The sequence below is a fragment of the Chelonia mydas genome, chromosome 6 (genome assembly GCF_015237465.2).
Source record: "Chelonia mydas isolate rCheMyd1 chromosome 6, rCheMyd1.pri.v2, whole genome shotgun sequence".
NCBI classification, from domain to species: Eukaryota; Metazoa; Chordata; order Testudines; family Cheloniidae; genus Chelonia; species Chelonia mydas.
The window spans coordinates 107,018,534-107,034,712 of record NC_051246.2 but is presented as its reverse complement, the minus strand read 5'-3'; the positions used below and the strand labels follow the sequence as shown (position 1 = coordinate 107,034,712).

At 39.6% G+C, this 16,179-nt stretch overlaps 1 protein-coding gene across 8 annotated transcripts in view; it reads right to left on the bottom strand.

The window, feature by feature from the left end:
* Nucleotides 1–209: 209 nt before the first annotated feature.
* VRK1 (VRK serine/threonine kinase 1) overlaps nt 210–16,179 on the bottom strand; it is a 67,089-nt gene continuing 51,119 nt past the window's right edge. For 3 of the 8 annotated variants that reach the window (XM_043548425.1, XM_037900926.2, XM_007064948.4), the window contains exons 12-14: nt 10,784–10,889; nt 10,419–10,494; nt 210–1,231 (exon numbers count right to left, since the gene is read on the bottom strand). In XM_043548425.1, coding sequence (XP_043404360.1) covers nt 1,144–1,231; nt 10,419–10,494; nt 10,784–10,889 — 270 coding nt within the window. In that variant the 3' untranslated portion in view covers nt 210–1,143. Of the gene's footprint in view, nt 1,232–5,735; nt 5,744–10,418; nt 10,499–10,783; nt 10,890–16,179 lie in introns of those variants that run through there. The other 5 variants (XM_027827311.3, XM_043548427.1, XM_037900925.2 and 2 more) reach the window with 4 other exon arrangements.

Sequence of the window (16,179 nt, the reverse complement as noted above, 5' to 3'; positions counted from 1 at the left end):
TTTTGAATTACCTAAATGCAAAAAAGTGTTAATTTTCAGTATGAAGCATACCCATTTATTCCATTTTTCCAAAAATGCCTGTTGGGGCTAAGAATTACCATGAGAAAGTTCAGCATAGAAGTAGTGCTTTTTTAAAAAATTGGAATTTCAAATGAGAATGTCATCTCACCTATAAGCAAAGGTAAAGCATCATTCTAATGTGACAAGCATGAGAGCCAAGTTTTTATTGGAAAAAGGTGTCCAAGTAGAGGATAAATTGAATTTTGTACCCTTTCTTGCTTCCCTAGGATATAAAAAGAAAACCTGAGGTGTGTTTGATTCCTGGGGGCAGAAATTCTGGTCTTGCCTACTCACCGTCCTGGAAGACAATGAATAACTGGAGAACTGATACAAAGATAAATACCATTCAAATGAAACTTGATTAAGTAAAACTTATCTTATGAAATTTACACAAGTCAAAAAATGGTTTTCAGCAATGCACACTAACTGAATACAGCTTAGTTGCAAGATGAAACAGCTAACATGATTGCTCAAAACTATGTTCACGCTGTTAAATTTTGTTGTGTACGCCACGCTTCAGAACGAAAGTGATTTTTATTCACTGTTTAAATCTGTTTTGTTTAATGTTTATTTAATTCAAACACTTGAGAAATACCTGAAAAAAAGAGATGTCTATGCAATGATCAAAAATCCCTTTCTCTCCCCTCCAGTTAATGCTAAGTCTATATTTCATGCCTCCAAAAAGTCTTCATGCAAAAACAAGGAAGACCGGATGTGATATTGCTTTTTTAAGGTAACAACAAGCAGAAAAAAAATCATTTGTCTACAGTTTCAGGTTTTCTTGCTACATCCTAAAGGAGCAAAAGAGGCACAATTTTCTCTTCAGGTTTCTTCAAAAAGCATAAAAAATATGCAAATATTAAAAACAACCTCACTTCAAAACCTGAAAATTTCTGCATTTATGAGTAGTATTTTTGTACATGAGTACACAAATACACTTTAATAAAACATTTATTCTTCCAAACAAGGTACAAACTACAGCACAGCCATTTTTCAAATCCTGTAAAAATAAACATTAAAAAGAGAAGCAAAGATTTCAGCGCTACAGTAGGCGAACAAAGCGAAGCAAAGAAAAAGAGCACATTATTCTAGTTCTTCTACTTCTGGACTCTCTTTCTGGTTCTTGTGCCTTTCGGCGAACTCTTCTTCCGTGTTTTCGTGGCTTCTGAATCTGTAGTTTTTTAAAATAGAATAAAATTAAAGTAAATTATCTTTACACAGTAAAGATAGCAGGAAAGTTTTATGAGAAGATAGTTTATATTATTAGCATTTTAAAAGCATAATACCTCAAATTAGTTTGTATCTACTCTACAACTAAAGAAGAGCTCCCAATCCGAGTCTGTGGGAATCCTTGATAAGCTCTTTAAAAATACACAATATACAATTAAATACAACTCCCACACTTACTCCCTGACTCCATCAGTTACTTCACAATCCTTCGGTAACAGCAAAGGTAAACATTACCACCTGAACAGGATTTAAGTTTCCTGACAAAATTCTTTAGTTTCATTTTTTCCTTCATAAAAAGCTCAGTCTTATATGACAAAACAGGCCAAGATGTTTTCTCAGGCAGAGACTCCAGCTCCTGTTTGAAGTAAAGCAGGAAGCAAACTGGATAACCTGCCTGCCAGGTGTAAAAGGAGCAGAAATTGATGCAGAATCACTTCTGACACCTTTCTTCCTCATGGACTAAGGTCAGGCCCACGCACTCGTGTGTACCAGTGATAGTCACATGACAGGAAAATAAAATAGAAGAATAAACATAGGTTACCTTTTTCAAAAACAGAGACCAACCAAAATCTATATTGTTTCAGCTCTTCAGTCTCTACTAATGCCTTATCGAACATGGTCTTGACTTCTTCCCTAGAGCTCCTACAATAAATGAACTGTATACCTCTGGATCTTTTTAAAAAAGCAGAATTATCCACTTTGTCTCAGTTCCTCTGACTGCTTACTGTTGTGTGTGTGACTAACCTAAGTCGAGCTGGGCTTGTGTTCTTCATTGGAAGTCATTTTAAGAGAATGGCTGATTGCTCACCAGAAGAAGCCAGTGTTACCAAGTAAGGCGGCTTTGTCAGCCCATGAATTAACCAAATGGACTGCCATACTGGATCAGAATAGTGGCCATCTATTTCAGTAGCCCGTCTGCTAACTGACAGTATATATTTCTTCCAAACTTTAAAAAATATATATCTCATGTAATTGTTGATGTTCTCATTAAAACATGTGTCTAATTTTTTTTTTTTGAAGCCTACAAAGCTCTTAAACTTAATGATAATCTTGTGGCAATGAATTACACAGGATGAGTGTTCTATAAAAAAAGCTTTTTATCGGTTTATTACCTTTCAGTTTCACTGAGGTTCTTCTTACTCTTGTATTGTGATGAAGGGTAAACAGCAGTGTCTGAGTAACCCACCCCTTCTGGGGGGAAAAATAAACTAATCTTCACCCTTTCAGTGACAGATACTAAAATCCCATCCCAGATTTAGCTGAGCAGTTTCCTTAACGTGCAACACTCCATTATTCAATGAGCCCCTTACACAGAAAGAAGGCAGAGAAATGGGATATTTTCTTCTGCTCAAAGGAAGGGCTGGATGGATGGAATGCTGTAAAGAGACTCCATTCATCCATACCTGAATATTAGAGAGGGCCTCCCAGCATGAAGCTGTTAAGTGGAAAAATAAACTTTTTGGTTGTGGGGAGAAGATACAGGAGTTCTCAAGCTCCCCATTCATGAGTTCATTTCTCAAGGATTTTTAAATCAAGCAAAACAAGGAGGTGGGAAGAAGTTTCTTTGTCATGAAGTCCTAAACACCTATCTTCTAAGAGCCTAAAAGGGGACAGAGAGGAGGGGAACACCTATTGACATAAGCGTAAACCTCACTGTCATAACAGATTAAGAAATTTAACATCCAAGCATCTTGCTGTAATATTGTTGAACAAACTGCAACACTTTTCCTGAAAATACACCATAGGGAAACTCCCTGCATTGACAGTAACGACTCAGTGGTGTAATGAAAGCTGCTCCCAATCAGGGGCAAGGTGTCTAGAAGGTAGATTGAACTGAACAGGCCTGAGACACACAATCTTACAAGAGGAGCCATTTTACGTGCAAGAGAAGGCCAGATGTGCATATCACCACACATTCTGTTCTCTCTGACACAGAGGCAGCGGGCACTGAGGGCACCTGGAGTCAAGCAGCAAAGACTGAGGGAGAGCTAAAGCCAAAGCAGCACTGGACCCAAAAACAGCACCAGAACTAGACATATCATTAAGACTGACCAGCTGCAACCAAATTAATAGGGCAGAAGGAATAAAGATCTGTGGTAGAGCCCTTTTTCCTTTAAAGAATGGGAGTACAAAAGTTATATGTTCCCCTGAAGGGTTCTCCCCAAAAATTTTCCTGCAAGGAGAGCCTGCACAATTAACATAGGAAGCATTGGAGTGCGATGTTTCTCCAAGATTGTTGAGGCACTGGAAACCTGTACAATCAAAGTAGGATCAAGAGACCATATTTAGTCATCTTCTCTTGTGGTCATCTCCTAATGCTTTTCACAAATCATTAAAGGAAAAGGAGGAACTGAATTAAAAAGAGTGGAAAAATGAATTCCATGATTCCAGGAAGAAAGAAGCAAAGAAAAACTAAAAGGACTGAGGAATAGAGTCTGTTTTTATACACTCTGCTTTTCATTGTTCTTTGCTTCTGTGTTTCCTGGTAGAAGACACCATAACACAGGTAGTCTGGAATTTTCACAAGGTGAGGATATCAAGGGAAAAGGAGCAGGACATAAACAATGTATGATTCCATGATCCTATGCTGTACATGCCATAGGACTGAGGTTGGGGTTTCAAGCATTTTATTACAAAATGAAATAAAAATATTAAGTAGCTTAAATCAAGCTACTTTTACAATTGTAAAGGAAAACCTGTATTTCAATTATTTTGTTGAAGACATCCCAACAACCAATTCCACATACTCACATACGTCAATAACCATATATAGTACGTTTTTTTTTTTAAATCAACCGTTCCATTAGGCAGTGAATTCAATCAGAAAAATTATTTTATTTAAATATATTTCTTGATAAAATCTTGAAAAGTTTTCATTTCACTATAAGTAAGTGCTTCAGTGAGTCAGTACAGTATCCTGCCCCTCTTCCATCGCTAGCAGTAAATTTCACTTCCAGGTCCTTAAACCCAGGTTTGGACTGCAAGTACTGCAACACCCACTCAGCATTCTGCAATATATCTAACTATGGTTTAACAAAAGAGAGATCACTATTAATTTATTATTATGAAACAATTCAGTTGAACATAAATTTCTATTACACAAAATATTGACCAATGGAAGATTTTCCCCAGAAGTTTTGCACTTGGTTACAGGATCAGATCATATGCAAAATGCTACCCTTATTAATTTTGAATAGAAGGTAAATACAAAAACGGTTTCCACATTTTATTAGGTCCAACAAGAGTTAGCTCTGTCCTCTGTTCTAAATTAAACTGAATTAAGCCATTAGTGTCTCAGAGAGCTCTTAGAATAAGGGGACTGATAGAAAACCTATTTTCCCAAACATACAAAGTAAAAAGACTCCTATATTTCATATACTGGAAATAACTATTGTCTAATTTTTTCCTATAACAGTATATTAAAACCAGTTTTCAATAAATATATTTACCACTTTTAAAAATGTGTAGGGAAGACATTAACCAGGAAAAACTACAAAAGGGTTGAGTTTTATACTGACTCAAGTGAGTTAAACAACCTTCCTCCACTTACAAGGGTCTTTAATGTAAGACACCTCTTACACCAGGGGCTTTTTTCTCTATTCGAACCACTCTTTAAACTCCTCAGATAAATTCAGGTCAGATCATAAAAAGAAAGACAATTGTTTCCTATCACATTTAAATACAGTTGGTGCAGAATACGACAGTTTGTTAGAAACTATTTCTTGCAGTGAGCACAATATTTCTGCGCTCTGCAACTTGCACTGGCTTTCTATTAATTTCCAAATGTAATTAGAATGTGCTGGTTTTAACCTACAAAGTCAGATCATTTGAGGCACTACAGACTACAATCCCACAGGTTTAACAGGTTTAACTGTGAGGATGCTGGAGATGGAGCATTCTGAGTTAAAATCCCTTGACTGTAAACTTTGCTTCCTGCTTCATTTTGCCAAAAACAAAATTGATTATCAGGCCATGCTGCAAGGCCCTTTTGTTCTCAAAGCCTTTTTGAGGAGAGCGAAGGGAAGGACAAAATGGGTGCTGGGGAGCTCAATCTTTTGGACAACAGTCATAGAAACTACTATACTGATCAGGCCAATGGAATGTCTACTACTCCTGTATCCTGTCTCTGACAGTGACCAATACCAAGTGTTTCAAAGGAAGCAGCAAGAAACCCAGTAAAACACAATTATGGAAAAAACTTGTCCCTTTAAGGAATTTCTTCCCACATCCCATGAGTTAACAGTTGGAACATGCCCTGATATAGATTTATATTGCTATTTTTCAAAAAGAAAGCAAGTAGAGCCAAGGACAGACCCAAGAGAGAAGAGGATCACATGATCTGCCTTCCACAGTACCTTGTGGGTCACCAATAGTCTCCAAAATCCATGTCCATATTACTTAATGTTGGCTAAGTGTAAGTCTTGGCTGAATGAAGAAAAACTCACCTAAAGAGCTGTAAGACAATAATATAGTACCTATTTTATGTAGAGCTATGCTTCACAAAGAAACCAAAAGCTAAGTTCCTTTTAATTGAAAGAGGCAGTTGAAAATGCTAAGAATTTTTTTAGCTTCTCCACAATGGCCTTGTCTTTCTTGAGTGCACTTTTAGCACCTCAGTCATTCAAGTGGCCCCACTGACTGCACTTTAAAAACATTTTTGCTGTTAGTTTTTGTGACTTTTGCAGGTTGCTCTTCAAATTCTTTTTTGGCCTGTTTAATTACACTTTTACGCTTGACTTGCCAGAGTTTACATTCCTTTCTATTTTCCTCAGTAGGATATGACTTCCAATTTTTAAAGGACGTCTTTTTGCCTCTAACTGCCTCTTTTACTCTTTAGCCATGGTGGCACTTTCTGGGTGCTCCTACTATGTTTTTAATTTGGGTATTCATTTAATTTGAGCCTCTATTATGGTGTTTTTAAAAAGTTTACATGCAGCTTGCAGCCATTTCACTTGTGACAACCTTTTAATTTCCATTTAACTAGTTCCCTCATTTTTGTGTAGTTCCTCTTTCTGAAGTTAAATGCCACTGTGGTGGGCTTCTTTGGTACTTTCCCTCCCACAAGGATATTAAATTTAATTACATTAGGGTCACTATTACTGAGCAGTTCAGTTATAGTCACATCTTGGACGAGATCCTGTGCTGCACTTAGGACTAAATCAAATAATTGCCTCTCTTTTGGGTACCAGGACTAGCTACTCCAAGAAGCAGTCATTAATGTTGTCTAGAACCTTTAACTCTGCATCCCTTCCTGAGGTGACATGTACCCAGTCAATATGGAGACAATGTAAATCCACAATTATTATTGAGTTCTCTCTCCTTACAACCTTTCTAATCTCCTGGAGCATTTCACAATCACCATTACCATCCTGGGTCAGGTTGGGTTGGTAGTATATTCCTACTGTTATACTCTTATTATTTAAGGATGGAATTTTTATCCAGAGAGATTCTGTGGTACTATTTGATTTATGTAAGGATTTTTGCTATGTTTGACTCTATGCTTTTCTTCATAGATAGTGGCACTCCCCGACCACCATAACCTACTCTGTCATTCCAATGTATTTTGTACCCTGCTATTACCATGTCCCATTGATTATCATCATTCCACCAAGTTTCTGTGATGTCTATTAGATCAATATCCTCATTTAATAGCAGGCACTTAAGTTTGGCTAACTTATTATTTAGACTTCTAGCATTTGTATATAAGCATTTATTACATTTGTCACTTTTGAAATTGAATGGGACTCTTTCATTTGACTGTTTCTTCAGTTCCTTCCTGTACTTTATAAACTTCTACCCTCTCCTCTTCACTAGGATACAGAGAATCCCCATTAATAGAGCCTCCGTTATAATACATGTGCTCCTCCGCAACTATCAGCTTCCCCCTGCCTTAGTTAAAAAACCTCCTCTATGACCTTTTAAATTCTACATGCCAGCAATCTGGTTCCGTTTCGGTTTAGGTGGAGCCTATCCTTCCTGTATAGTCTCCTCCTTTCCCAAAAGGTTCCCGAGCACCTAATAAACCTAAACACTCATCCCTACATCATTGTCTCATCCATGCACTGAGACCCTGCAGTTCTGCCTGTCTAACCGGCCCTGCGCATGGAACTAGCAGCAGCCATGAAGGTCCTGGGCTTTAATGTCTTACTTAGCAGCCTAAATTTGGCCTCCAGGACCTCTCCCCTACCTTTTCCTATGACACTGGTACCCACAACCACCAGTTCCTTCCCAGCACTGCACATAAGCCTGTCTAGATGTCTCGAGAGAGTTGCAACGTTCACACGTGGCAGGCAATTCACCATGCGCTTCTCCTGGTCATCACAAACTCAACTATCTATATTTCTAATGATCCAATCTCCCATTACTATTATCTGTTTCTTCCTAATAACTGGGATTCCTTACCCGGAGAGGAGTCCTCAGTGAAAAAGGACAGCATGACTTCATCTGGAAGAAGGGTCTCAATTATGGGATAGTTTCCCTTTGCTCTAGTTTGATGTTCTCCTTCCCCAAGATTTTCATCCTCCTCAACAGCACAGAGGTTGTCAGATTAGGGGTGTACCACAAAGTCTCATATGTACCTCTGTCTCCCTTAGCTCTTCCAGTTCAGCCACTCTAGTCTCCAGAGCCCGTACTTGGTCTCTGAGGGCCATAAGCGCCCTGCATCGAATGCACACATATGCCAACTGCCTACAAGAATCATAGAATCATAGAATATCAGGGTTGGAAGGGACCTCAGGAGGTCATCTAGTCCAAGCCCCTGCTCAAAGCAGGACCAATCCCCAATTAAATCATCCCAGCCAGGGCTTTGTCAAGCCTGACCTTAAAAACTTCTAAGGAAGGAGATTCTACCACTTCCCTAGGTAACACATTCCAGTGTTTCACCACCCTCTTGGTGAAAAAGTTTTTCCTAATATCCAACCTAAACCTCCCCCACTGCAACTTGAGACCATTACTCCTTGTCCTGTCCTCTTCTACCACTGAGAATAGTCTAGAACCATCCTCTCTGGAACCACCTCTCAGGTAGTTGAAAGTAGCTATCAAATCCCCCCTCATTCTTCTCTTCTGCAGACTAAACAATCCCTGTTCCCTCAGCCTCTCCTCATAAGTCATGTGTTCCAGACCCCTAATCATTTTTGTTGCCCTTCGCTGGATTCTCTCCAATTTATCCACATCCTTCTTGTAGTGTGGGGCCCAAAACTGGACACAGTACTCCAGATGAGGCCTCACCAATGTCGAATAGAGGGGAACGATCACGTCCCTCGATCTGCTCGCTATGCCCCTACTTATACATCCCAAAATGCCACTGGCCTTCTTGGCAACAAGGGCACACTGTTTTTTGGAACATCCAAATCAGTTAGAAACATGGAATTGAAGAGGGTTTTCTTCATAATATAATTTGAAGTGAGTTTGAAGCTCAAGGAAGAATAGCAGGCCAGACATTTGCCAGGTTCTGTCTTGCTGGCATACACGGTAAGATGGAACTGAGGGAGTGTTGCAGCCAATCTGCCCTTTAAGCCCTCACATGAAAGCATGAAGTGAAACAAAACATGTATGGCCCAGACAGACACGGTTACTCCGAAAAGATTCCAAGCTCATGTGCACAGGAGGCATGTGCACCTTCAGAGAGATCCAAACTGATACAAAGAACTGTTCAATATGAACTCAAATTTTAGAAGGCAATGCAATAAAATAAGGATATGCATCAATCAGAGAAGATATCATAAATATTTTAACTAGGAAGAACCAAGAATGCAGTTTTTAGATTTGGATCAGGTTTAGGCCAGTACCTGGGGTTCAGATTAGTGGCCAAACCATTGCTAGTTACAGATTTGGTGGTCACAAAAATCATAAAACGTAGTGTTATATGGTCTTAATTAAAATCTGTTTAAACTATAGCATAAAATTCAGCATAAAACTAAATCCCTCTGTTGCCTGCATAATGTCTAATCTACTTAATTAACAACCTTCCAGGCACTGAAGGACTGAAAAAAGTTCTAAATAAATGGAAGTCAACAATACGGAAACATTCATATTAAAACTGCACAAATCATTTTTTCATGGTCAGACTTCTCTGTAATGTAAACAGCTGAAACATGAAGGGACAATGTCAAACTCGGGTATGAAACTAGTCTGATCCCTGTAGTTCATGTCATGCTATCTAGATATTTATACCAGGCTCAATTCATAAATTACAAATAATTCTACTTTGAAGTGTAGCATCACTTTTTCCCCTGCCTGCCTTCCTTCCCTCCCTTCTGCATTTGCCATAAAATGAGTTTTTAACAAGCAAAACTCAAGTGCCTCTGACTTCCACTGTTTTGTTATTTTTATAGCGCTTAACCCTGGACACTGCTTTGCACTTTTATTTGAAAAATATAATCTGGAACAAAAATTCTTCAGAATCATTTACTATTTTTCTAATTAGTTGAATTTTTTTTCTCATCAGCGTGAGGGATAGAAAGCATAGGCTAAAGCCAGAAATAGCATGAATATGCACTACACACGTTTTCTCAGACAGCTCTACCAATGAATCTTAATCTTGATTTACAGTAACCCTATTGTACTAGTCCAGGGGTCTCAAACACACAGCCCGCGGAGCTATTTGCTTTGGCCTGACAAGCTCCCGCGCGTTCCCCCTCCCCCGCAGCGCACCTCGTCCCCACTCCTCTACCTACCTTCAGGCGCTTCCTGCCACCAAACAGCTGTCTGGCAGGACTTAGAGGTTTCCAGGAGGGAGGGGGGAGGAGCGGGGAGCCACATGCTCCGGGGAAGAGGAGGCGGAGAAGAGGTGGGGCAAAGATGGGGATTTGGGGAAGGGGTTGGAATAGGGGCAGGGAGGGGGCGGAGTTGGGGTGGGGACTTTGGGGAAGGGGTTGGAAAGAGGCGGGGCAGGGGCAGGGCCTCATGGAAGGGGTGGATTGGTCCGGGGGCAGCATCAGTGATGCAGCCCTCAGGCCAATGTATTAGTCTTTGTGCGGCCTTCCTGGTAATTTGAGTTTGAGATCCCTGTACTAGTCTATAGTTTTTTCTAAGAAAAGCAATTATGCCAAACTGTATCAAATTATTTTAAATTCTATTTTCATAATTCTCTATCCTTAAAACTACTCCTTTCCTTTACATCCACTCACTGTTGTAAGCTGCTGCTGCTGCTAGCCTCTGGCTGTAACATGCTGTGATGAATTGGTCCTGAGGAGTCAGCGTTTCCTGACAGCGAATTGGACAAGACGGGAAGAGAAAAATGAAAACGAAGGGGGAGAAAGACCAATGGCAAAAGGGGCAGGGAGCAACTACCAATGTTTATCAACGAATAGTCCCATCAGCTGTATATGACATGCAAACATATTCATATAATTGCTGTACGCAGGACAGACATCTAAATCTCAATTTTCCTAAAGTTATCTGCCATGAAAGCCAAAAATTTAAAGGTCGGACTAATTCTCATCAGTGTGGGGGTGAATAGCACAGACTAATGGAAGTCTGGCTCTTGACTTACTACAACGAGCAGGTCTCTTCTTTCGTGGACTTTCCACATCTTCCATGTCTGTTCCAGTGCTTTCCTCTGTTGTGGCTGCTGCTGATGCCGCTGCTTTTCTTTTCTTCTGTTAAAAAGATAAGAAAGTGGTTGAGACAACAGCAGAAATTCCAAGTAGACTGACTAAATAAGAGTGAGGTAGAAGCTATTTACATGTGTTACTCTGTGATTCTAAGTCATCTAACCTCATTTGTCCCACAATCCCATAACACCTGATCTGAACATTCATTATACCCTATATGCAGAAGGCAATTGACTCAAAATATTAATCTAAAAGTTAGACACAGTACTGATTACAATATACAATTGTAAACAGTTCAGTTTTACCTTTCCACAAAAAGCTATTCGTTCACATTTTAAGAATGTTTTATTTTAAATTATAACAATCCACATTTCTAAATCAAGGCCTCTCTAATTTTAGTAATAATTTAAAATCATCATCATCAAAGGATCAATCTGACTACCCTAAAATAATATAGAAAATGTTCTTACACAACATTAAAATTAATTTTATTTTTAGTAATTAACATATACCGTATTAACTCAAACTTTATCTGAATCCAAAGGCTTAAGGCCTTTTTTTGCACAGCTAAAAAGTATCTAACACCCAGAGACAGCACATTCTTTTTTCCTAATGGCAACTATAGGTTCTCTTCCAAAGAGAGCTACAAGGGAATGCTGAACTCTATTCAAGACACAATCTTAAGCTTCTGAATATATAGCACTGTTATCTGTGTATTACAATTAATCCCACTGTTGCAAAGTATTCTTAAGGTGGCTATGGAAACTTTTTTTTTTTTTTTTTTTTTTTTTAAAGTCACATCATTTTGTAAAGTATGTGTTGGCCCACATACATAACTTTGCTAAACATTGGGAAAGTTTAACTTGCTTTTCTAGTAACTGAATAAGAATGTACTGCTTTCCTAAAATATCTTTAAAAGTGTTACAACTTCACATAGCTGATAGGAGAAGAGGAGAGCACATTACATCTTTCCTTTCCAAAGTGTTGCTTCATGATTACCATCTAAACCCTGCTGGGCTGAACAGATTGGTTCGATAATTACATACAATAACTGCAGTGGGCAGGTAACCCTCAGCTGGCACAGGGCAGCTCCCCTGTGAGAACTTCCATATGCAAACTGCACTGATGGAGTGCATTAGGTACATCTTTCCTGCCGGTGCACAGGCCTGATTAACGCCAGCCAAGACTCCAAGGTTAGCATGTCAGCAGATTTGTGATGCATTAGGCAGGAACAAACACAGACACTTTTGTTCGTTCTGACCAAAATTAAGGAGGAATATTTCAGCACTGTATTGCCTTTATATAGGAGATAATGCATTCCCCCGTGAGAGATTTTAAACGCTCATCGTAAAAACAGATATCAATTACGTTCTACACAAAAGGAAAGTACATTTATCTTGTTTCCAAGATTATTTAATAAAAAAAAGATCTCAATCTTGATGCAGGTGAATCACATGGCAACAGAAATCAGGCGGTATTCATCTCACAAAAGCAACACTTGTGTTTGAAACAGAATGTGAGAAGGAAGTATGAATCACTGTAACCCATATTTCCACTGTTTATTTTCTAACAATTAGGGAGTGCTGTCTGCGTGCTAAGCATTGAAAAAACATAAGACATGGCCCTTACTCCAGGGAGTTTAGTTTAACAGTTATGGAGGCTTCCTCTGGAATAAACTGTTGGTATCTTCTTGTTATGCTAGAGCTTGTGCACAGAACAGAGCAATTATGCAGTGATCTGCCTCGGTCTTCCACTCCGAGCTTCTGGTAATCCAAGACTGAGGGTCACCCCGAGCATGGGCTTGCACCCCTGGCTATTTTGACTAACAAACATTGATGGATCTATCCTGCATGAATTTGTCCAGTTCACTTTTGAACCAGTTATACTTTTGACCATCACATCCCACAGCAATGAGTTCCAGAGGTTAGTTGTGCATTGCACGAAAAGTACTTCCTCTTATGTGTATTAAATCTGCTGCCTATTTATTTCATTGGGTGTCCTCGGGTTTTTGTATTGTGTGAAAGAGTAAATAACTTCTCCTTTCATTTTTTCCATACCATTCATGATTTTATACACCTATCCTATCCTGCTTTTAGTTGTCTCTTTTCTAAGCTGTGAGCACATCATGGATTTATATAGTGCATTACAATATTTTCTATTCCTTTCCCAATAGTTCCTAATATATTGTTAGTCTTTTTTGACTGCTGTTACACATTGAGCAGAATTTTTGAGAGAACCATCCAGGGTAGTGCCAAAACTTCTTTCTTGGATGGTAACAGCTAATTTAGAACCCATCATTGTGTATGTACAGATGGGATTATTTTTTTCCCCCCAATGTGCATAACTTTACACTTATCAACACTGAATTTCATCTGTGTTTTGTTGCCCAGTCACCCAGTTTTGTGAGATCCCTCCAACTCCTTGCAGTCTGCTTTGGACTTAAATATCTTGTTAGTTTTTGTGTCTTTAGCAAGTTGCTTCTCAAATTCTCTCTTTTCCTGCCTTATTATACTTTTACATTTTACTTGCCAGAGTTTGTGCTCCTTCCTATTTTCCTCATTAGGATTTGACTTCCAAATTTTAAAGGATGCCTTTTAGCCTCTAACGGCCTCCACTGGGCTGTTCAGCAACTGTGGCATTCTTTTGGTGGTCCTACCATCTTTTTTGATTTGGGATATACATTTAATCTGAGCCTCTATTATGTTTTTAGTAGTCTCCATACTGTTTGAAGGCATTTTACCCTTGTGACTGCTATTTTTAATCTCCATTTAAGCAGCATCCTTCTTGTGTAGGTTCCATTTTTAAAGTTACATTTCACTATTTGTTTTTGGTACCTTCCTCCCTAGAAGGATGTTAAATTTAATTACATTATGGTCACGATTTCCAAGCGGTTCAGTTACAATTACCTCTTGGACCACATCTTGTGTTCCACTTAGGACTAAATCAAGAATGTGGGTTCTAGGAGTAGAGTGCTCCAAGAAGCAGCCATTTATGGTGTCTAGAAACTTTATGACTGCATCACAGCCTGAGGTGACATTTACCCCCTCAATATAAGGATAGTTGAAATAATCTGTTATTGTGTTTTCCCTTAGCATTTCATAGTCACGATCACCATCCTGGTCAGGTGGTCGGTAACATATTCCTACTGCTCTATTAATTAAAGTATGGAATTTGTATCCATAGAAATTCTACAGTACAGTTTGATTCATTTAAGATTTTCACCTTATTTGAATATACTTTTAAAAACAAAAACCAAACAACAACAACAAAAAAAGAACAGTGCCACTGGCCTATCAACATAACATACCCTGTAATTCCTATATATTTTGTACCCTGGTATCATTATGTCCCATTGATTATCCTCATTTCATAAAGTTTCCGTGATGCCTATTATACCAATATCCTCATTTAATGCGAGGCGTGCTAGTTCACCCATCTTATTATTTAAGCTTCTAGCCTTTGCATATAAGCACTTGTACATTTTGTCAATAGTTAGTTGCTTGCCTTCATGTGTTATGTTTAAATGAGACTTATGTGACTGTTGCTCACTAGCTCCTACCTGTACCATCAACTTCTATGCCAGGACACAGAGTTCCCTCTTCAATAAATTCATCAAAGGATGTCTTCACCTGAAACGTTGGGCTCCCCTGCACTTTTTGGTTTTCCCTTGGCCACCAGTTTAAAAAAAATCCTCTACAGCCAATTTAAATTTATGTGCCAGCAGCGTGGGTCCATTTTGGTTAAGGCGGAACCCACTCATCCTTCCTGTATAGGCTCTTCTGTCCCCAAAAGGTTCCCCACTTCCAAATAAACCTAAATCCCTTCCCCCTACACTGTCATCTTATCCACGCATTTAGACCTTGCATTACAGTCTGTCTTCCTAGCTCTGCGCATGGAACTGGAAGCGTTGCAGAGGATGCTACCATGGATATCCTGGACTTTTAATCTCTTACTTCGCAGCCTAAATTTGGCCTCCAACACGTCTCTCTTACGTTTCCCTATGTCATTGGTACCTACATGTACCATGACCACTGGTTCCTCCGAAGCACTACTACAAGCTATCTAGATGTATCAGGAGATCTGCTACCTTTGCACTCAGCAGGCAATTCACCATGTGGTTCTACCAGCCATCAAAACACACAACTTTCAGGAAAGGGGGACTTGCTTGGTGAGAACCAACCCTCTCTTTCCATCCAGCAAGCCTTCCAGAGTGGTTTAAGACAGGCCCTTGGCAGTAGGAGTAGCACAGTCCTTTCCATTCTATCCTGAAGCCACAACTGAAATACTGGACCTAGAAAATCTAGTGTAGATGCAAGGGCTTTCTGGCATGGTATGTTACTGAAACAGAAAGTACCCTTTGCCACAGCCAGGTCAAACCTGAGTGGCGGTGTGACCTTATGCGTCAGGTTGCAATGAAGGGAGCAGGCCCAGCCCTGCAGGACAGGAGCTCCTGCTACTGCAGGGCGAGCGAGGCAGGCTTGCTTTCCAACTCTCCCCCGTGTCCCTGTAGGGCCTCCTTTCTGGGCTGGGCCAGGATTAGAATTGCCGTGCTGGGCTGCTGTGGGTGGCTGGTGCCCTCTTAGTAGGGTGAGGAGGTGATGGCAGAAGAGAAGGATGCTGGCCTAACATTTTGGGCCACACACATGAATTTGGCCCCCGGGTGGGTTGCAAAAAAACCTGACAAAATGCAGTTGGTGGGTCACATTAGTAAACAGTTAAGAACCACTAAGCTATGAGACCTATATTCGGCTCTCAGTTTAAACACTTCAACAAAACCACTGCAAATGAATGAAAGCTGACTAGGCCTATGGCACCCCACCAGAAGAAAACAGAAAAAGGGGCACAATAAATAAAAACCTCAATGCATGCAAACAAAAATATCTATAGGTAAATAATGTCGTCATCTAGGGAATGAAAGTGATTGGACCTGGCTTAAGTAAAGTACATTAGGTTTTAAAAACCTAGGGCCTGATTCAATAGGAAATGTACACAGTCTTCTGTGCTGGACAAGGACACAAAAGACTCGGAAGGTCACAGATGTCGGCTCTGCAGCAGGCCAACCTAATACAGCAAAGTCAGCAAACCAACAGAAACAGATTTCGTTCAGCACACAGATCCAAACCACATTGATTCACAGGGGGAGGAGAACTCATGTTAATGAGCTCTCCTTGCTGGGCAGATCTTTACACCTGATTCAGCAGAATATTAACAATGAAACTATGGCAATGCAATTTTTAACCAGGGGACTAGTTCCAGTGCAAAATCATAACTTAGGCCTGGTCTACATTGCCACTTAAGTTGATGTAAGTTATGTTGCTCAGGGGTGTGAAAAAAA